At 45.0% G+C, this 22,558-nt stretch overlaps 1 protein-coding gene across 1 annotated transcript in view; it reads left to right on the forward strand.

Moving 5' to 3' along the window:
* LOC132817270 (receptor tyrosine-protein kinase erbB-4-like) overlaps positions 1-22,558 on the forward strand; it is a 956,628-nt gene that overhangs the window by 818,390 nt on the left and 115,680 nt on the right. Inside the window, exon 21 of the mRNA XM_060827652.1 lies at positions 18,573-18,728. Coding sequence (XP_060683635.1) covers positions 18,573-18,728 — 156 coding nt within the window. The remainder of the gene's footprint in view (positions 1-18,572; positions 18,729-22,558) is intronic.

Genomic DNA, 22,558 nt, shown 5'->3' on the forward strand with positions numbered 1-22,558 from the left:
ATAAAGAAAACTCATTCAGAAACAACCTGGAGGCAATTGTTGTGGAACAGATCCACAGCAAACTAATGGCATTTTAAAGTTATCAAAGAATGCAAGTAAATATGTTGAGTGGAGTTTCGGAAGTCAATTGATGAGAAGAAAGGCAGTAGCTGTCAGCTGCAGTATTAATTATATCATTTTCCTTTTCTCTCCAGTAATTTGGTGCCAGCATAGAATGGCCCTGGAGAGCAGTATTACTCAGGCTGCTATAATGACTGCGCTCCTGTAATCACTGTTCTTATTAAGTAACTGGAAAACCTGCCAACTTTCATTGTGGTTGTTGCACCTCAGCCAGCCTAACCCCCCCCCCCCCCCCCCCCACCTCCCACTTTTACCTTCAGTCACTCACAGACAAACATGTGAAACAGAGACCAAATCTGCTTTGGGCACAATCGTGATCCAGGAACAAATTGCATCGAAGATTATGCTGGTTTTGGAAAGTGTTCTTTGTCCCCCACAAGTATCTGTTCCAACTCATTAAAAATTTGAAACTTATCTTTAAGAATGATAGCTCGGCGCAGTTCAATGAATACATTGTCATTCCATTTGATGTCAAAAGACTTGAAAATGACATTTAAACATTATGCGCAGCGTCGCTTGCTAGTTAGACAGGGGTACAGTGGTCAGTTTCTTTGTAATCTTAGTTTACAATTATATTGCGAAGCTTATAGCTTCTGCCTCATGGATTTTTTTGTGCCCAAAAGATACAGCTTAACCTTTGAGCTTTCCTTGAAGGTCTCCAAATCAGCATGATTCTCGCAGAAACACCGAATAGAGGTTGCATTCATCCTGAGGATCCATGTATTTTTAAACTTGTGCAACATATTGCAGAAACTCAAGATGCACTGCAGGCATTTTGCAATTAAATTGTACAATCTGTTGCAATCGTTGCACTGATTTTGGATAAATATTGCTTAAAAAAAAAGCCAACGCAAGCACACAGAAATCTTCGTATTATCACAAGAATATTGCCTGAACCCTTGTGTGGAAATACATGGAAACATCACATTTCGCCCAACCATTTCATTACCCTCATTACAAGCAACTCGTCCTAATTACAGTTTCCCATTTTCCTTATTCACCAATCTAACTTAATTTTAAACTGATCACATAATTTCTGCCTCAGCCATGATCATTGCAAATGGATTCCACAGATCACATCCCTGACTGTGAAAAAAAAAGGTTTTCTTTCCTTTTATTTGAAGTCTCTTACATTTCATCCTGCATCTCCTCTGTCGGTTAGCTCACGTGGCGAGGGAGCTGGTTCACAAATGGAGGATGATGTCGACGGTGTGCACCGGTAGAGGTTACCACAAAGGATTGGATTTCTCAATCTCTCTCCTCACATGAGGCGCGGTGACTGTCCGGTTAAACTGCCACCAGTCATCTCTTCCTATTGAGATTGCAGCCCTATGGTCCGGTAGGACTTTGGTGACTTTACATATCCACGGCCCCTGGTCCTCAGCAGCATCCTTGTTAATGTACATCATGTGATCTTTCAGGCTCCACTATCCTTTCTGCAGTCTGAAGCCCAATAATGCACAGTGCTAGAGCTGATCAATGTTTCATAAAGCCCCATCTTGTCCTTTGTGTTCTAACTCTCATGGTAAACCCTAGTCATGTCCCCCACTCTCTAGACTCATTCACACTTAAGTAGCTCCACATCTACCCAATTGAATCCATTAAAACTTTAAGAATCTCTTTCCCATACTCCATCCTGTTCAGGCAGTTGCACTTCCTCAATTGTGGAAATATCCTGACAAATCTTTTCTGCACTTTCATCAAGGTGCAGTATCCTTACTGCAGTTTTCCTTCCAGTATCATACTCCATTTCCATTGACTTGAATTACTCCTTTCAGACCATTTCTATGTAGTGGTCTGGACATAGCATGGTAGAACCATACAGCACAGAAACAGGCCATTCAGACCACCATGTCTATGCTGACCTACAAACACCAAACTATACGAGTCCCATTTACCTGCAGTTGGTCCCTAGCCTATTGTGGAGGAGAAAGTGACGTCTGCAGATGCTGGAGATCAGAGCTGAAAATGTGTTGCTGGAAAAGCGCAGCAGGTCAGGCAGCATCCAAGGAACATGAAATTCGACGTTTTGGGTATAAGCCCTTCATCAGGAATGAGGAAAGTGTGTCCAGCAGGCTAAGATGAAAGGTAGGGAGGAGGGACTTGGGGGAGGGGCGATGGAGATGTGATAGGTGGAAGGAAGTCAAGGTGAGGGTGATAGGCCGGAGTGGGGTGGGGGCGGAGAGGTCAGGAAGAAGATTGCAGGTTAGGAGGGCGGTGCTGAGTTCGAGGGAATCGACTGAGACAAGGTGGGGGGGAGGGGAAATGAGGAAACTGGAGAAATCTGAGTTCATCCCTTGTGATTGGAGTGTTCCCAGGCGGAAGATGAGGCGCTCTTCCTCCAACCGTCGTGTTGTTATGTTCTGGCGATGGAGGAGTCCAAGGACCTGCATGTCCTCGGTGGAGTGGGAGGGAGAGTTAAAGTGTTGAGCCACGGGGTGGTTGGGTTGGTTGGTTCGGGTGTCCCAGAGATGTTCTCTGAAGCGTTCTGCAAGTAGGCGGCCTGTCTCCCCAATATAGAGGAGGCCACAATGGGTGCAGCGGATGCAATAGATGATGTGTGTGGAGGTGCAGGTGAATTTTTGGTGGATATGGAAGGATCCCTTGGGGCCTTGGAGAGAAGTAAGGGAGGAGGTGTGGGCGCAAGTTTTGCATTTCTTGCGGTTGCAGGGGAAGGTGCCGGGAGTGGAGGTTGGGTTGGTGGGGGGTGTGGACCTGACGAGGGAGTCACGGAGGGAGTGGTCTTTTCGGGAATATATCCCTGGTGGTGGGGTCCATTTGGAGGTGGCGGAAATGACAGCGGTTGGTGGGGTGGTAGGTGAGAATCAGTGGGGTTCTGTCCTGGTGGTGGTTGGAGGGGCGGGGCTCAAGGGCAGAGGAGCGGAAAGTGGAGGAGATACGGTGGAGGAGATGCAATGGAGGGTATCGTCGATCACGTCTGGGGGGAATCTGCTGTCCTTGAAGAAGGAGGCCATCTGGGCTGTACGGTATTGGAACTGGTCCTCCTGGGAGCAGATGCGGCGGAGACGAAGGAATTGGGAATATGGGATGACGTTTTTACAGGGGGCAGGGTGGGAGGAGGTGTAGTCTAGGTAGCTGTGGGAGTCAGTCAGCTTATAGTCGATGTCTGTGTTGATTCGGTCGCCTGAGATAGAAATGGAAAGGTCTAGAAAAGGGAGGGAGGAGTCTGAGACAGTCCAGGTGAATTTGAGGTTGGGGTGGAAGGTGTTGGTAAAGTTGATGAACTGTTCAACCTCCTTGTGGGAGCACGACGCAGCGCCGATACAGTCATCGATGTAGTGGAGGAAAAGGTGGGGGGTGATGCCAGTGTAGTTGCGGAAGATGGACTGTTCCACATATCCTACAAAGAGGCAGGCATAGCTGGGGCCCATGCGGGTGCCCATGGCAACTCCTTTAGTTTGGAGGAAGTGGAAGGATTGGAAAGAGAAGTTGTTCAGGGTGAGGACCAGTTCAGTCAGTCGAAGGAGGGTGTCAGTGGAAAGGTACTGGTTGGTACGGCGGGAAAGGAAGAAGCGGAGGGCTTTGAGTCCTTCGTGATGGGGGCTGGAGGTGTACAGGGACTGGATGTCCATTGTGAAGATAAGACTTTGGGGACCGGGGAAGCGAAAATCATGGAGGAGGTGGAGGGCATGGGTGGTGTCCCGAACGTAGATGGGGAGTTCTTGGACCAAGGGGGATAGAACGGTGTCGAGGTATGCGGAGATGAGTTCGGTGGGGCAGGAGCAGGCTGAGACAATGTCAGTTTTCTCATTACCCCTCCCCCCACCTTGTCTCAGTCAATTCCCTTGAACTCAGCACCGCCCTCCTAACCTGCAATCTTCTTCCTGACCTCTCTGCCCCCATCCCACTCCGGCCTATCACCCTCACCTTGACCTCCTTCCACCTATCACATCTCCATCGCCCCTCCCCCAAGTCCCTCCTCCCTACCTTTTATCTTAGCCTGCTGGCCACACTTTCCTCATTCCTGATGAAGGGCTTATGCCCGAAACGTCGATTCTCCTGCTCCTTGGATGCTGCCTGACCTGCTGCGCTTTTCCAGCAACACATTTTCAGCCCTAGCCTACTGTGCCCTGGCATTTTAAGTGCTTATCTAGACGTTTCCTAAATGTTGCGAGAGTATCTGCTTGCACCATCCTCTCAAGGAGCACATTTCATATTTCTTAATTTTTTTTCCTCAAATCCCCATCAAATCATTTATTCTTCAGTTTAAATGGTGGGTGGCACGGTGGCTCAGTGGTTAGCACTGCTGCCTCACAACACCAGAGTCCCAGGTTCAATCCTACCCTCGGGCGACTGTTTGTGTGGGTTTCCTCCGGGTGCTCCAGTTTCCTCCCACAGTCCAAAAGATTGTGCAGGTCAGGTGAATTGGCCATGCTAAATTGCCCATAGTGTTAGGCGCATTAGTCGGGGGTGGGGGGGGTGGGTTGCTCTTCGGAGGGTCGGTGTGGACTTGTTGGGCCGAAGGGCCTGTTTCCGCACTGTAGGTAGGTAATCTAAACTTATGCCCTCTGGTCTTGGCCATGTTTGCAATGGGGAAAAGGTTCCCACAATCTTTTGTGTCTGTGACTCTCATAATTCTGTATGTCCCAATCAGTTTCCCCCGTCACCTCCTTTGTTCCAGGGAAACCAAACTCAGACTATCCAGTTTCTTCTCGTCACTGAGATTTTCCATCCCACGCAATATCCTGATGAATCTGCTATGCACCCTCTCAGGTGTAATCACGTCCTTACGATAGTGTGGCGCCCAGAAATGCACACAGTATTCCATCTGGGGTCTAGCCAATGCTCTGTAAAGTTGTAACTAGATTTCCTTGCTCCCGTCTTCTACGGCCTGACTAATGCAGGTGAGCATTCCACATGCCTTCTTCACCACCTGTCTATCTGTGCTGACACCTTCAAGGATCAATGGATTAGTGCATTGAGATCCCTTTATCCCTCAGTACTCCCAAGGGACCTACTATTCGTTGTGTCAATCTATTTGACCTCCCAGGGAGGCACCCTGTTGAAAATCATCGAAAAGACTATGTGTAACTCTATTGATCTTGTTTGTTGCAAGTATCATTTTCTCCAGGTATTTTCACCACAACTGGTTCAAAGTGTGTTCAATACATGGGGCAGTCTGCCTGTTTCACTTATGAGTAGACCATAATATTCCAGCTAATGGACGTTCTGTTCAAGCAATGATTCCAGTTCTACATGAGTTCTCTTGGCCAAGCCCACATCCAGGTCAGAGAGAAGACCATGCCAGTTCAAGACCACATCCAGGTTAAGGAGGGTCGTGGCAGTTCAGGGAAAAGTACATTCAGGTGAGGGGAGGTTGGACCACATTGAAATCAGATTAACTCAGGGAAGGTCTCGCTATGTAACTATCAGATTACATCCGGGATACTTTTGTGTTAAGGAATGATCACAGAATTCCAAGTCCTTATTCTGGTCAAGAAGAGTTTCTGTAGGCTGAGACTGTACCAGCTTGTCCAAGAGTTTCTGCATTTAGACCAAATGAAAGTGAATAAGACTGACTCCAGGAAGTGTCCAGGTCATTAGAGGGACAATGGTTGGAACTGAAGAGCAAGTCTCCTTTGAAAGGAAACTGTATTGAGACTGCTCCTTACAAGATGAACAGTCTTGTACCTTTAATATTTTGCATAAAATTAATATTTTGTAGCTGCACAGGGGAAAAAAAAGATCCCCTAGGCTTTCTTTCTCCATTAAAATGTCAATCTTTATTCCCTCTTTAACTGTAGATTGTGATGCATTGCATAAATATCCAATAGCAGGTTCTGATGATACTAAATACAATGGAAATTTCAAAACAGGGCATCTTCATAATGTTCCAATTTGTTTTGCAGTTCCCTCCTCCCTTTAATTTGCTCCCCAGCCATTTCCCCAGTACTCTTCCTGTTCTGCTCCAGTCAAGTTGAAGAGTTTGTAACTTCCTGCTGCCTGAGCATGAGGCACTGACTTATGTGCGGCAGTGTGAATGAACCCAGCCTGGTCAGTTCAGGTGCAAGTGACTCTAGGGGCAAGAGATTTCAATTATGTCGATAACAGGGAAGAGCTAATTCTTCTCCTTTAAGAAGAGGAGGAGATGTGAATGAGATATTCAAAATACTTGAGGGGTCTGGACTGAGTAGATAGAGAGAAACTGATCCCATTGGCGGAAGAGTCAAGAGCCAGAGGATTTAATGCATTTGGCAAAAAAGTTTAAGGAAGAGATTTTCTTCTTAAAGAGCGAGTCTTTTGGGACTGGAATGCTCTGCCTGAGAGCCTGAATAAGGCAGATTGAATTATTACTTCCAAAAGGGAGCTGGGTGAAGTGAGAGGGAAATGGTAGGTTTCTGGTGTGGTGAAGCAGTTAAGTTACTTTTACAGAGAATCAACGTGGACACTTTGGGTCAAATGGCTTCTGACTGCATTGTAACCATTCTGTGATTCCGTAAGAGGAGGCAGGAAGTGAATTTTAAAATTGTGGCCTTGCTGGATTGGGAACCACTATACATCACTGGACAGACAGATGCTGGATTGGAAGCCTGAACATCACTGGACACAGAGGTGACAGGTTGATGGCATTTGGTGTGAGTTTGGATATGCGTGGACTAGCTAAAGGTTACACAGGATTTTGGAAGTATGGTTGTGGTTAAATGATTCGATCCACTCCTGCAATTTTCTCATATCTCAAGATGCTTGCATCTGGGAAAGGACTCTGGAAGTGAGTGATGTTAAAAGCAGCCTTGTGTATATTTAGCAACGCAATCTGTGCTTGCCTGTTTCCAGCTATCTTAAGCTTCCTGTCGCCAGGGGAGGCATAGCATGAGATGGTCAGAGGACAATGTATTTGAAGGCTCAAAACTTAGAAAAGCCTTCCGATCAGTTCAAGTGTGGCATTTGCTTTTCAAACTGCGTAGCAACGGAGTGTATCAACTGCTTGAACATTCTGCTGGCTAAGTAATTACAAGCCCACTTGAGACACCCTGACAAACTCCCCATTGTGCAGGAGGTCAATACAGGAACAGAGATGGGGCTTCAGTTTGCCGTGTCTGTCTTTGTAAAGATGAGAAGCCAGGCAATCAGTGCACAATGTGAAGAATGTGCACACAGTGGGGCAGTTGTGAGCACAGGTGACATTGCCATGTGGAGGTTTGGGAATGCCATTGCAGCCACAGCTTCTGCTTTTCACAGGAGACTGTTTGCCCTTCTCAACAGGCAGCAATACCTGAGAGAGCAGCGGAGAGATCAATAGGTGGACTACTGGTTGCCAAGTTTCACTCCCTGCCATTTTTCTATTTCAGTGATATGAGGGAACTGAAAAACTCCATTTGTGCTCATTGTCCCTCTGTCCTCTCAATTGTGACCTTAATATCAGGCAAAGGTATGTGCATATAACCAGCCGCGTTAGGGGTTGTGTCCTGAGTGAAGCCTTGGGTAGTAACACTTGTTTCTGAGTTGATCTCATCTGCTCCAGAGAGATCTGGGCAAAATCATGACTTCCCTGTCTTGGCAAAATGGACAGCAGCCATGTCACTTTGTTTCCTCCCCTCTCCATTCTCTCACTGGAACCCCACCTCTCGTTCCATTCACTGTCCTTTTAGCTCTGCAGCATGAGAGGCCCTTCTGCATACCCATTTAATCATTCCTTATGGTTCAAATTGGCTAACTACTGACCTCATTAGTTTCCCCAAGTCAGATTATTCCAGTCAGTTCTCAGCATCAGTGTTCTGCCTTTGGGAACACGACATTGTGTCACTCTCTCTCTCCTTGAGATACGCACTAGTGAATATTGTCATTCTGATCCAGCACCAGCTGAAATACAACCAAGAACTGCGGATGCTCACGATCTGAAACAAACAAAAACCGAAAATGCTGCAGCAACTCGGGAGGTCTGGCAGCAGCAGTGGAGAGAAAAGCACAGTTAACATTTCGAGTCCATTGACACTTCTTCAGAACAGTTCTGCCAGACCTGAATTTCCCAAACTTCTGTTTTTATCTCTTCCAACACCAGCTGGTAACCATCAGCATCATCCAATGCTACAGATGTTAGCCCAGCTGGTGGGCTAATCCAGGCTGGGCCTGGCATGGTTAAACGGATGTAGTCAATTGAATTTATAGGTACATGGGCAGATGTTCCCCCTTTGACCTGTTCTCTTCCTTTCCCTTTGAATTTACGATTCCATTCTGGTTTGGCCTCAAATTGCTATTTCCCTGCTCTGTGTGAAAGTTTCCTTCTACATTCTCCCACAAGCCATGAACGTCAGCCTCAATCCATTCTTTCTTGGATCAGGACGCAAGCAGCGGTGCTCATGTTATTGCACTTGGCCTGTTCCAGCTTATTTAAAGAGAGGCTGTATGAAAAACACTGAAGTGCTGGGTTATGATTAAGGAACACAGGGTAGGTATAGATGGAATATTCAGCCCCAGACTTAATAACTGAAACACAAAATGGCTGTCGGAGAATAATCAGCTATTGTTGATGGCCAGTCAGTAGAATTTAACATCTCAAAACAACTGTGGGAAAGACACTGTTCCACAGAGACTCATTTCAGAAAAGACGAACAGAGGAAATGTACTTCTCCCATTCTCCTACATAGTTCATAATTGCCTCCAATGTCAGCTTTGGTGTCCAGTAACATGGTGTTTCCCTTAACCTGGTGTTTGTAAGAATGTGGGGAAAGTGCAGATGCTGGAGATCAGAGTCGAGAGCATGCTGCTGGGAAAGCGCAGCGGATCAGGAAGCATCCAAGGAGCAGGAGAATTGACGTTTCAGGCATAAGTCCTTATTAGGAATGAGGTTGTAAGAATGTGATTACCTAGGTCCCTGTTAGACTCCTCGAACCTTCTCTCAACCATAATTTTCCATGAAGTCGTTACATCAGTGACAGGTATGTGAGATTGTGCCACAGAAAAGGGTGATGCTGTCGCATCACATCAACGTGGCGTCTTCAAACACCAGGGAGGCGCTGGATGACCAGGAAACTCTCTCAATTTCACGCTGGCATGGCGAAAGGATTTACAGATTGGTAATCAATCTGTCTGATCATGCCCTGGAATATCCTATGTGGTGATCAGGTCTTGGGATGGGACTTGAAACGGAATGTCCGATCCAATGTACAGTCCCATGTGCAGCAAGACCTACATCTAGTATGGGTTGTTTGCGTGTTAACAGCCTGTTGCACTTCCAGCTCCATTTCATTGAAGTTAATGGGCTGGTTTTTACAAGTCTGCAATCCTGACAGCTGCCCTATACAACTTAAAGCTGGGAACAGCATCTAATTGCTTTATGGTGAGATCTCTCAAAGTGACCTTATAGTGCAGATTCATAGTTCCTTGAAAGTGGAGTGGCAGGTAGACAGGATAATGAAGAACGCCTTTAGTACTCTGGCCTTTATTGGTCAATGCATTGAGTATAGGAGTTGTGGCTGTACAGGATATTGTTGAGGCCACTTTTGGAATACTGTATTTAATTCTGGTCTCCCTACTAGAGGAAAGCTGTCGATAAGCTTGAATGGGGTTCAGAAAAGATTTACAAGGATGTTGCCAGAGGTGGAGAGTTTGAGCTCTAGAGAGAGGCTGAATAGGCTGGGGCTGTTTTCACTGGAATGTCAGAGGCTGAGGGTTGACCTTGTAGAGGTTTATAAACTCATGAGGAGCGTGGATAGGATAAAATACAAGGCCTTTTTCCCAAGGTAGGGGAGTCCGAAACTAGAGGGTATAGGCTGAAGTTGAGAAGGGAAAGATAAAGAGAGGACCTATGGGGCAACATTTTCAAGCAGAGGGGTGTGTGTATATAGACTGAGCTGTCCGAGGATATGGTGGAGGGTAGCACAATTATAATGTTTAAAAGGTATCTGGCTGGATACATGATTAGGAAGGGTTAGAGGGATATGGGCCAAATGCTGGCAAATGGGACTAGATTACTTTAGGATATCTGGTCAGTGTGGACAAATTGGACCAAAGGGACTGTTTCCTGGCTGTACATCTCTTTGACTCTTTGACTCGATCTTAGTTGGAAGTCCCATCTCCAAGAGGCAGTTCTGTAGACCCACCAGCGCCAGCCCTGAGGTGGTGGCCACAGCTGGTACTACAGGCAAATCGCCCCCTGAGGAGGACACAAGCAGGTTCAGGATCAGAAGTCTCAGCAATAGAGGCGAGTAGGTCAGGGTCAAGAAGAACCTTGAGATGGCAAGGTTATGGGTTGGGGAGTCTCCATTGAGCCTAGGGAGAATGACAAAGGCAATCTTTCCCCAATCCTTACATGCCTGGCAACAAGCCCACACTACTAATTTTGGCACACAGTGTGGGTGCATCTCTTACTGAACTTTACCAACATCCCTGCCTTCATAACCACTGCTCAGTGACACTAAAAATTACGTAGACGTAAAGCAGAGAAGCTTCCTCTGTTTTCTACTTCAGTATTAGTAATTCTATTGGGAATTTTAAAAATGCCCTGTGGAAACAATGCTCTCATTTTACCGTTTTGTAAGAAAAATTCTTCCAACTTCTCATCTTGTATAAGGCTTCGCCCACTTATTCTACTTGCACAGCAGCAATCACAGTCTCAATTAAATAATTTTGTGTTACTCATTGTTCTTTTTATGAAAGACTAATCTTGCAAGAGAAAGTGTTTGATCTGGAAGGTGCAAATGCACTGTGGTCAATCAGACTGACCCACTTGCACTGCACTGATGTTTTGCACATACACAGTGACTCAGGCTCACTCCAAGGTACAAGCACAGAGTGGTTCTGGCTCTGATACTGACAGAGTCTGGTGGCAGTGCTCCAGAACAAATGGTTGTCAGGGTTCAGCTGCAGGAATCAAAAGAGTTGGAAGCTACCTTTGATATCCTATCAGTCTCCTGGGAGCATAACACTTCTATTTGCATTTTACAAGCTGCTGAAGCTGAGCTTTGAAACAGACCATCCAGGAAGGACCTGCCTAACATAGATGCAGGCTAAGCTTTCACATGACAGCTTGGATCTTCAACTGAGTTAGGCAGATACCCTCCCTTCTATAGTGCAGATTCTGGACACCGTCAGAAGAGCGTCTACTTCAGAAGCCACAATGCCTGACTGTTGGTTCAAGAATCATATTTTCCTCTCGGTTTTCTGCGGGTCATCAGCCGTACCTTTCTGACTTAATGATGCATCTAATACACATGAACCAGCTTTCCTATGTTGAAAATTCAAGGGAGAAAGATATCCCAGGGTCTCCAGATATTCTGCAGAACATAGAATATTATAGTGCAATACAGGCCCTTCAGCCCTCGATGTTATGCTGACCTGGGAAACCAATCTGAAGCCCATCTAACCTACACTATTCCATTTTTATCCATATGTTAAACCAATGACCATTTATGTGCCCTCAAAGTTGGCGAGTCTACTACTGGTGTAGGCAATACACTTTCTCGCCCCTATTTCTCTCTGAGTAAAGAAACTGCCTCTGTCATCCGTCCTATATCTATCACCTCTCAATTTGTAGCTATGTCCCCTCTCCCCGTGCTAGCCTTCACCATCCAAGGAAAAAGGCTCTCACTGTCCACCCTATCTAACCCTCTGATTATCTTATATGGCTCAATTAAGTCACCTCTCAAACTTCTTCTCTCTGACAAAAACAGCCTCAAGTCCCTCAGACTTTTCTCGTAAGACCTTCCCTCCATACCAGGCAACATCCTAGTAAATCGCCTCTGTACCCTTTCCAAAGCTTCCACATCCTTCTTATAATGCTTCAAGTGTGGCCGCACCAGAGGTTTGTACAGCTGCAGCATGACGTTGAGGCTCTGAAACTCAATCCCTCTCCCAATTAAATCTGTCGCACCGTATGCCTTCTTACCAACCCTATCAACCTGAGTGGCAATTTTCAGGGATCTATGTACATGGATACGAAGGTCTCTCTGCTCTTCTATACTGTCAAGAATCTTCCCATTAACCCAGTACTCTGTCTTCCAGTTACTCCTCCCAAAGTGAATTACCTCACACTTTCTGCATTAAACTCCATTCCGATCCTTGTGGTACACCACTAGTAACTGAACTCCAGGATGAACATTTCCCATCAACTACCACCCTGTTTTCTTTCAGCTAGCCAATTTCTGATACAAACTGCTAAATCACCCTCAATCCCATGCCTCCATATTTTGTGCAATAGCCTACTGTGGGGAACCTTATCAAACACCTTACTGAAATCACCATCTCAAAGACCTCAATAAGGTTTGTGAGGCACGACCCACCCTTCACAAAGCCATGTTGACTATCCCTAATCCACTTATTCCTCTCTAGATACTTATAAATTCTACCTCTTATAACCTTTTGCACCACTTTGTCCACAACTGAAGTAAGGCTCATTGGATGATAATTACCTGGATTGTCTCTACTCCCCTTCTTGAACATTTGCTATCCCCCAGTCTTCTGGCACTATTCCCGTAGACAACGATGACATAAAGATCAAAGCCAAAGGCTCTGCAATCTCCTCTTTGGCTTCCCAGAGAATCCTAGGACAAATACCATCCAGCCCATGGACTTATCTATTTTCACACTTTCCAGAATTGCTCACGCACCCTCCTTGTGAACCTCCATCCTGTCCAGTCTAGTAACCTGTATTTCAGTATTCTCCTCGACAGCATTGTCTTTTTCCAGTGTGAGTACTGATGCAAAATATTTATTTAGCGCTTCCCCTATCTCCTCAGGCTCCATGCACAACTTCCCACTACTATCCTTGATTGGCCCTAATCTTACTCTAGTCATTCTTTTATTCTGATATACCGATAGAAAGCTTTAGGGTATTCCTTGATCCTATTTGCCAATGACTTCTCATGTCCCCTCCTGGCTCTTCATAATTCTCTCTTTAGGTCTTTCCTGGCTAACGTCTAACTGTCAAATGCCCTAGCTGAGCTTGCACATCTCATCCTAACATAAGTCGTCTTCTTCCTCTGACAGTTCACATTCTGAAACTGTCAGTCTCTGACCCGATTCTGTCAACATAGTTGTCAAGAGTACACAAAAACTCTAAGCCATTATACAGATAATGGATGACAATCCAAACATGGCATCATCCTCTTCACAAGCTCATGTCTCCAACCCAAGTGAGCTCACATTTTCCTCACTGAACTTCAACAGCTTACTTTGACAATAACTATCCTTCATTCAGATGAGTTGGAAAGGATCCCACTGCACTATTTTGAATTACCGTGGGGAGGTTTTACACAGGTGCCCAGGCAAATATTTTCTCCTCAACCAATATCATTAAAACCCACAATCTGATCATTGTCACATTGCTGCTTGTGGTATTGTGCTGTTTGCAAATACTGCCATCTGCCCTCCTAAATTGGCTGTGAAGTGCTTTGGGGTGTTCTGAGGCTGTGAAAGGCATCTATATACATTCAGGACTTCCTTTCTCAGATTCCTGACTGTACACTGAAGGACTGAAGATTTATAACCTAATGTTGTGGCTGAACTTTATTTGCTTGAGAAGATTTTGAAACTCCTGTTTCTCTCTGTATTACCCATTACTGAACATGTCAGTTTTGTAAAACGTCACTTTGATGGTTATTTGTTAGAGTTCTGCTTTCAGTCTCGACAGGACCACTTCTGGCACTTATTGTATTGAGTCACCAAAGCCTCCGTTGAGTATGGTTTGCAGGGTCTTGGCAAGTGACTCTTTCAATTACACTTTAGCTGATTGATAGATCTGCCAGATTAATTCCCAGGCTTTAATGGTGAAAATTATCCCCCAGTGTGTGTTAGCACATTTGTGATTCAGTTTGCTCTCGAAACAAAGCCCTGGATTTAGCCACTGCCATTACCTTTCAGACATGTGGAGGGAGAGAATAATAATTCACTAACTGATAGAGATAGTTCAATTTACAATAAGAATGCAAGGGCTGGAGAAATCCAGCAGGTCTGGCCATGTCTGTGGAGAGGGAAGCAGACATTGAATCTTGCATCTTTTACGATAAGTGCAAGTTGCGTTAAGTTTTTGGGAGGGATCCTCATTATGAGGCCCAGTGAGATTTCTCGGTGTATCTTACCAGGCTCGCCTCAGTAACTCTCTACCCCACTGCTGTGACACCACACATGTCCAATTTTATCTCCATCTTACAATGTACCATTCCCCAAAGAACTCAGCAGATCTCAGCCAAGAAACCAGCGTCCTTGTACCCGCACCACCTTTGCCAGTCTGTTGTGCGCCTGGTCAAGCACCGTCAGTCCAGAGCTGCCCTGCATGGTTCCCCTGATATTTGCCCTGAACATTGGCAGAGAGAAATCAGCACCTCACTTTGTGAGAGGGGACCCGGCCTGCTGATAGATAGGGTGGTGCAAATTGGGGACGTCCTCTTCCCCCAGGACCAGTAGTGGAGGCCACAACACTGCATTGTGCCAGCCTGAGCTGAGGTTGCCACCTAGTTCAATGCTGTTTTTGTGATCTGGAGAGGTGCCCAGCAACTCCAAGGTACATGCCACCATCTTCTTTCCGACTCCTCACTCTTACTCTATTGCACCCATTTCCCCCACCAAGACCCATGTTCTGCTAGTCTCACACAACACCTTCCCTGATTCACTCTCACCCAAGCCAACTCCTGACACCACTATCCCTGCATGACATCTGTGCTTGCCATCTCACTTGCTCAGGACACGTTTTCCAACTGCACCGACAGCAACGGCTGTGTCACCCACCTTAACTCCCTTAATACTGATTCCGTCTCATTACAGGACAGAAAGGCTCAGGACGGGTGGTGGACAGCTTGACATTTGTCTTCTCACCCCTTTATGAGGAGAGCATCCTAACTCTGACTGTCCCAAGTGGCTGACTGACAATTTCTAAGACCCTAGACTGGTACCGGGGGCCACATTCTTGACTTACTGTGCCAGGATCACCCGATCAAAGTCCCTTGACTTGACTGAGGACTACTTACAACCATGATAAGCTTCCTGGATGTGTCTGCACTAAACAGAATGGCAAGACAGACGTAATGTGAGTGTAGTATCTCTGATGGATGGAACCAAAGGCAAGGATGTGCAAGGCAGGGATGCTGTGATCATCCAGGCAGGCTGACAGCAAATGAGCAATGTGAGAGTGAGATGCCCACAGATACATCCTGTTTCAGTCCATGAGCTTGGTGTAAGTCTCTGAGCATGCAGTGTCCTTGCTACAGCATTACAATGAAAGTTCCTGGTGTAGCCCAAGGTACAGCAGTGCAGCGAGGAAGTGGATCAGAGATGTGCCATGATGGTTCTTGGAGACTGGCAGATGTTGAATGCCAGTATCCATGAACGTGGAATGCTTGTGGCCTGTCCATGAAACGTGCTCTGAGATGTTGGTGCCTGGTCTCTAACATGAAGGCCTTTTGAAACAAGCAGCAAGTTGAAGTTGCCAGGTACACGCCCTGGCTTCCATGTTGAAAATTCTCATCATCGAACTTATTAGATGTATTCGGTAAGATCGGGAGTTGAATATTCGTAAGGCGGGTTGTCGGGTTATTATGGCCCTTAACATGCAGAAATTTCCCCTGAATTGGTAACTCGCTGCTAACTGGAGAGAGACTCACCTCACTGTTCAGAAAATGCAGATAAGTTGGAGTGTGATGCATCCAGCCTTGAGGTGGACTTATTGTGCCATAAATCTCACTGTAGCCACTTGGGCCTCTGTAAGATCCCACCCTGAGTTAACACCTTGAATCTGATGCCAGTCTTCTTCAGATCACAATCCAATTCATACCTAATATTTGGTCGGCATGATTGTCGCATGCATCAGTGGATCAAGCAATGTTCAGTTAAGAGGAAAGGTTGCAAAGATGAGGCTTATACTTATTTCTGTGAGTATCAAAGGTTAAGGTTTAACCTAATTGAGGTGTTTACAATGATTAAAGATTTCAATTAAATATGTATTCAACTGGTAAAGGAATCTAGAACAAGGGACAAATACCTCAAGTTAGAGCAAAGTTATTCGGAGTTCATCAGGCAGTTCTGCTCAGAAAGGGGAATGAAAACCTGGAATTGTTTGTCTCATGAAGCTGCTGGGGTTTAGAGTCAACTGATAATGTAAGATGGACGATGGAGTTTTATTAAGGTTTGTGGAACCAAGGTGGGCAGACAAAGGACAAGATTACTGTATGCCTGCTCGTGGCCCTATATTACCCAAGATGCACTGCAGCACATCGCCAGTGCTCCTTCAACAGCCCTTCCCAAACTCATGAGCCTTACCACCTGGAAGAGCAAGGGCAGCCTGTATTTGGGAACTATCTCAGACCCTCTAAGCACCACACTACCCTGGCTTTGATATATGTGCTCTTTCATTTGAATTCCCTGCCTAGTGGCATTGTGCATGTCCCTTGGACCCGCAGGCAGCAGTGGTTGTCCAAGGAGATAGTTAACAGCCAGCGTTGCCTATAAGCTGCAAGAAACATTGGAAGGTACGTTGCTCACCAACACCTCCTGACAGGCAGCTAGGGATGGGCAATAAATGCCAGTCCTGCTCGCAACACCCATATTCCAAGCATTCAGACACTTCTCTCAAAAGATGAAAAAAACCTCCAGGGTCAATCTTGAACAAATCCTGAGCAATTCCTCAATGATACCTGAAGACAGACTGCAAAGTACCAGAATAAGATATGAGCATCACAGTAGGGACAGATTTTTGAGTGTGTTTAATGCAGATGTAGATTACTTTTGGTCAGCAAGGAAGTGAAAGGTTATGGAGAGGTTGTTGGAATGACTGTATAGAGTAGTTAGATCAGCAGTGAGCTTAATGAATGATGAAGCAGACTCAAGGAGCTGAGTGGTTTATTCTTGATCCTAATTTGTGTGTTTGTATGTCACCATTCCCACCTTCCCATCCCTTTTCACTGTGAGCAGTATCACTCCATTTCAATTTCACTGGGCAATTAATGAGAACGTGATGCTTCAACTGTAGTTCAGCCCTTAACCAGCATTTGGCCTTCATGTGTGACCTGTTGTTTCACTTTCATTGGCCAAGGTGTTTGGAGTGTCATCAGTGTAAGCGTGAATGTGATTGGATTAGCACATTAGCGATGAACATGCGGGCTGGCTTGGGAGAATGATAACCGCCAGTCTCAGAGGTTAAATTGAGGTCCAAGGTTGAGGACTGAGCTCTCCAGCTTCAACACAGGTGAGGAGACAGGTTTAACAGCTACAGTTCTGGGAGAACATCCAGTTTGGGAAACAGAATGAAACAGTAACATCACATGGACGTTCTGTGTTGATTGCTTTGTGATTCAAAAAGTGTAATTTGGTTTTTTTTGTAAGCAGGTACTAACTGAGAAATAACAGGAATAAGGTCAAGTAAGGGCAAACATAATGAAGTGAGGTGAGCAAAGTTGGCTAAGGGAAGTCATGAACCCCAACTCTCCCAGATGACCATGTGAAGGAGATACCCCCAGCTGTGGAGACTTGAGGTTTTGGACTCTTCTCCCTGAAGAAGAGAAGGCGAAGAGGAGATCTGATAGAGGGTTCCGAAACCATGAAGGGGCTGGATAGGATAAACAGGGAGATGCTCTTCTCTCTTGTAAAAGGGACAAGAACAGGCATAGATTTAAGATAATTTCAAATAGAACGAAAGGTGAGTCCAAACCTTTTTCACTCAGTGAGTAATTGGGGTATTGGTGCACTACCTGGAAATGTAATGGAGGCAGGTTCAGTGGAGGCATTCAAGAGGGCATTTGTTGATTACTTGGATAGAAATAATGTGCAAGAGTTTGGGGAGAAAACAGAAGATTGGCGGAAGGTAATAAAGTTTGTCTGAAGAGCCAGTATGGACATGATGAGCCAGGTGTGCCGTAACTTGGTCGGGGTATGGGACCTACAGGAGAATACCATAGTTCATAAAATATTTGGGGATATAGCTGGCACTGACGTAGAGACTTGGAAGCTTATAGGTGAAATAAGAGTAAATGAATTCCAAAAGTGAGAAAGAAATGAAATCCACAACAGAGTTAACGTGCATGTATTGTAAATGCATGGAATATAGTAAATAAGGAGTTACAGGCACAGATTGCCTTGGGGAAGTATGACACTACGATAATAAAGGAGACTGACTAAAGGAAGGCCAAGACTAAGTGTTAAATATGCTGTAATTCTGTACGATCTAAATGAGACAGTACCCTTGCAACCTCTGATGCTAGATGGCATCTTATTGTTTTGGATCTGGATGATGAAACAAGGGAACGAATATGTCAGCATGGACAGAGACTGAAATCTCATGTTGCTGAATCTTTGATAGTATCAAAGTGCTATAATTATCAATGGGCTATTTAAATGGGGGCACGTTTGGAGCTGCAGCTATCGAAAACTTTCCAAATCACACAAATGATAGAGAGTACACCTAACTAGAACTGAAACCTTGCTGCAATATCCTTCAACACTTTATTTTTGTATGTTATGCCAAAAACATGAACCAATTAAAATGGATGTGAATTTTTGTGTGACAGGGAATGATGTACCTGGAGGAGAGGCGATTGGTTCATCGAGACTTGGCAGCAAGGAACGTCTTGGTAAAGTCACCGAATCACATTAAGATCACGGACTTCGGCTTGGCCAGATTGCTGGATGTGGATGAGAAAGAGTATAATGCAGATGGTGGAAAGGTTGGTGAAATCATTGGTTCTCTTCCGTGGAATTAATTAGAATTTACAGCATTGAAACACGTCATCTGAGAATCCTGCTCAATCTTGGTATTTATATTCCTTCCCGTGTTTATCCATCTTTATCTCACCCTCATTTTCTTATCCAACTTCATCTTAAATGCGTCTGTGCTAATCACCACCCTACCTGCTGTAGGGCAGGAACTTGAGAGCAGGAGTGGTCCATTCTGCCCCTCGAGCCTGGTGCAGCATTCTGGATTAAGGCTGATCCTATTATCCCCAGTTCCAACAATATCCCGTTTTCACTAATAGCTGGGTAAAGATTTTTCTCTCTGAACTTGCTAATGGATTTATTACTGACTGGCTTACATTTACGAGCCTTGGTTTTGGCCACAACCCCCAGCACCAGACCTCCCCAACCCCACCCCCACCCCCACCACCCCGCTGGAACATTTTATCTCCATCTGTGCGACTGTGCAGGGCTGCTGCATGCGAATTTCAGTTCAGTGTCCACGAGCAACTCATTTACATGTCGATTATCTAATTATGATCTTTAGCTGTGCTACCTTCCATTAATGTGTTGTGTGTGTCTCACTTAAGGAGGTATCCTTAATTGCAGGAGATAATGGCCCTCCCATTCAACATAATATATAGGAGGTTGACAGAGCTTGGTCACCCTTTCGCCCAAATTGGGCAAACTTTACTTCATTTTCAAAGATCACCTTCAGTAGAATTATAGCAAACAACAGTACCTTTTGTGTTACTTTTGTTGCTGACTGAGGGTTTTATTAAAGTGAAGGCCTATTTAAATTCTCACGTGCCTCCTCAGTTATTTATCTCAGAGGTACCCCCATTGTGAGGGAGGCGCTAATGTCATTCTAAACCTATAATTCTTTTCACTGCGCTGTAGGAGGGAAACTTCCTCTGCTGACTGAACGGACTGTTCCTCTGTTCCCCATTTCTCAGTGAAAATGTTCAAAACAACAGTTTTGTACTCTCATGAGGAATAGCCATCAAAATAAATTACCGCATGCAAGGATTTTATCACATTTTTACCCCTCCCCTGCCTACGTTGTTTCAGATTCTAGCTTCTTTCACACCTCCAACCTTCCTTCTCCTATCATTGATGTTCAGACAGCTGTAAGCAACCCTGGCTCTCTACCCCCCTCCACATCTAGCCCTACCCATCCCCCAACCCTCCCTCCCTCCCCTCCAAATCAGTGAAGATACTGCTTGAAACTGAGTTCCTCTGTCAAGCATTTGGTCAGCTTCCCTCATATCTCTTTGAAGCCAAGTGCTTTATGGAATGAGCTGCCAGAGGGAGTGGTAGAGGCTGGTACATATACAACATTTAAAAGGCATCTGGGTGGGTATAGGAATAGGAAGGATTGGCAAATGGGACACGATTAATTTGGGATAACTGGTTGGAATCGATGAGTGGGACTGAAGGGTCTGTTTCCATGCTGTACATCTCTGAGACTCTAAGACATTAATGGCAATGAGTAAATGTTATTGTTTCTCCTCTATAACCCTGCATTCCTCAAATCACAAAACACACAACTTTGCACAAAAACAGCAAAGCCAGCTTCAGGCCGAATGGGATGCACTGGAATCATTCATTCACTTGCTTTTACAGTCTTTGTCAGTGCTGCTGGACAAGGGCACAAACCATCTCACCTTTGTGTTCTTCGAAAAAGCTAGTCACTAATCCCCCCTATTCATGGTTTTATAATGGCATGGATTTCTTCTCATAGCCTGTGTGTTTGATTTTCCAAAGTAATCCCCTTACTAGCCTCCTTTTTAGCTCTGACCTTTGGAAGTTGGTCATGGTGGAATCCACACCTGCCAGTGACATGCGGATCTCAGTATAATATGGGTGAGACACCACACCGTTGTTGTGAATTGGGGTTGAATGGGCACCATTCCTATCTCTGAATCACATTTCCCATTTCAGACAAGGGACTGGCTTTGACCTGGCCCCACCCCCTGTTTGATAAACTGGACTGTGCTTACATTGAGACAGTTTCTTTGGCTCGTTGTCACAGTGGTGGAATTGAGCTTTGTGCAAGCTGGTTAATGCGCTTTCTATATTGCAACAGTCGCTATTCTCGCGAGTATCTCCACGGTTGTTACATGCTTTAAAACATCTTGGGTATTGATAAGTGCTATTTTAAGTACATCAGAAACCGTATTACAAAGAAACAACTTCTAACATAATCGCCATCACGTGGAGTTAACCAGCACTCGGCAGATGGAGTCTGCGTGTCTCTATATCCAACAATGCTAGGGGCAATGAGAGTCTGGACTTTCATTTTAATTGGCTGCTTTGATCAATGCAATTCATCACAGAATGGTGTGTTCCATCAGAAACATTCTAATCAGGCAGTTTCTAAACTTCATCTTTGTCAATGCCCACTTTATACCATGAAGAGACATCAGCAAGATCATTTACTGAATCCCTTTTGTCCATCCTACTTGTTACATCATCAATAATCTGTAATAAATTTGTTAAACCCAACCTCCCTTTTGTGAAAGCACAAAAGCATGTTCACACACTGTCTTGCCATATGTGATCCATTGCATTTTTAAGGTTGCTTAATGTTGCTGAAAAAAATACATTGTGTTGAAGCTTTTCAGTTGCGCTCATCAGGACAATTCAGAAGAATACCAAAGTATGGGGAAAATAGCATGCTGCATGAGAGAAGAGTGCTGATTGGTTGGCAAACAAATTGGTTGGCAAATAGGGGCACTGCCATAGAGAATGATGACTGACAGTTCACTGCCAAGTTCTGTTTAAGTTATAACTGATTAGTCATGGCATTTCCCTGATAAATGAACCATCAAACGGCTGTCACCTATTACATATTGTCCTAATGAGTGCAAGATGAAATCTTCAACAAAATGCACTTTATTTTAACAATACTCAGGTCTGTATTTCCAGGTAATTACTTGCATATTGATAGGATTCATCATTTTCTCATCAGCTGACATGAGGCTAACTGTCCCATTCTCTGTTTTCTCTCTCCCTCCTTCCTTTACAATGGAGTTAAATGTGCTCACTTCCAATCTGTTTGTGGGGTAGTGATAATGTCCCTACCTCTGGGCTAGATATTATGTTTCGTCTGCCTGGGAAGTATGCTGTAACATGTCTGAAGATGTTGATTTAAAAATATTGTTTTCTAATCCTCTGGGACCATTTTTCAAAGTAGGAAATCTTGCAAAATCATAACCAATGTATCCATATCTCTGCAGATGCCTTTTTTTTCGATCTCTTTGGAATTTGTTAGCATCAAATCCCTTAAGCATCTTTAATATCTTCCCTCTTGTTGATTTTGTTTCTTATTGATGTCTTAGCTACCTTTTTCAAGAAGAGAATTTCTGTGAACACAGATGTAAAATATTTGTTCATTGTCTCTGCCGTTTCCTCATTCCCCACAATGACTTTGCCTGTCTCTACCTTTAAGAGACAAATGTTTACTTTAGATTAGATTCCCCTACAGTGTGGAAACAGACCCTTTAACCCCAACAAGTCCACACCGACCCTCTGAAGACTAACCTCTCCCCCCACCCCAGACCCATTACCCTCTGACTAATGCATCTAGCACTATGGCCAATTTACCTGGCCGGCACATCTTTGGACTGTGGGAGGAAACCGGAGCACCTGGAGGAAACCCACGCAGACACGGGGAGAATATGCAAACTCCACACAGACCGACAATCACCTGACCTGCACATCTTTGGACTGTGGGAGTAAACCTGCACAGACACGGGGAGAATGTGCAAACTGCTGGAATCGAACCTGGGACCCTGGAACTGTGAGGCAGCAGTGCTAA

The sequence above is a fragment of the Hemiscyllium ocellatum genome, chromosome 7, assembly GCF_020745735.1.
Source record: "Hemiscyllium ocellatum isolate sHemOce1 chromosome 7, sHemOce1.pat.X.cur, whole genome shotgun sequence".
NCBI classification, from domain to species: domain Eukaryota; kingdom Metazoa; phylum Chordata; class Chondrichthyes; order Orectolobiformes; family Hemiscylliidae; genus Hemiscyllium; species Hemiscyllium ocellatum.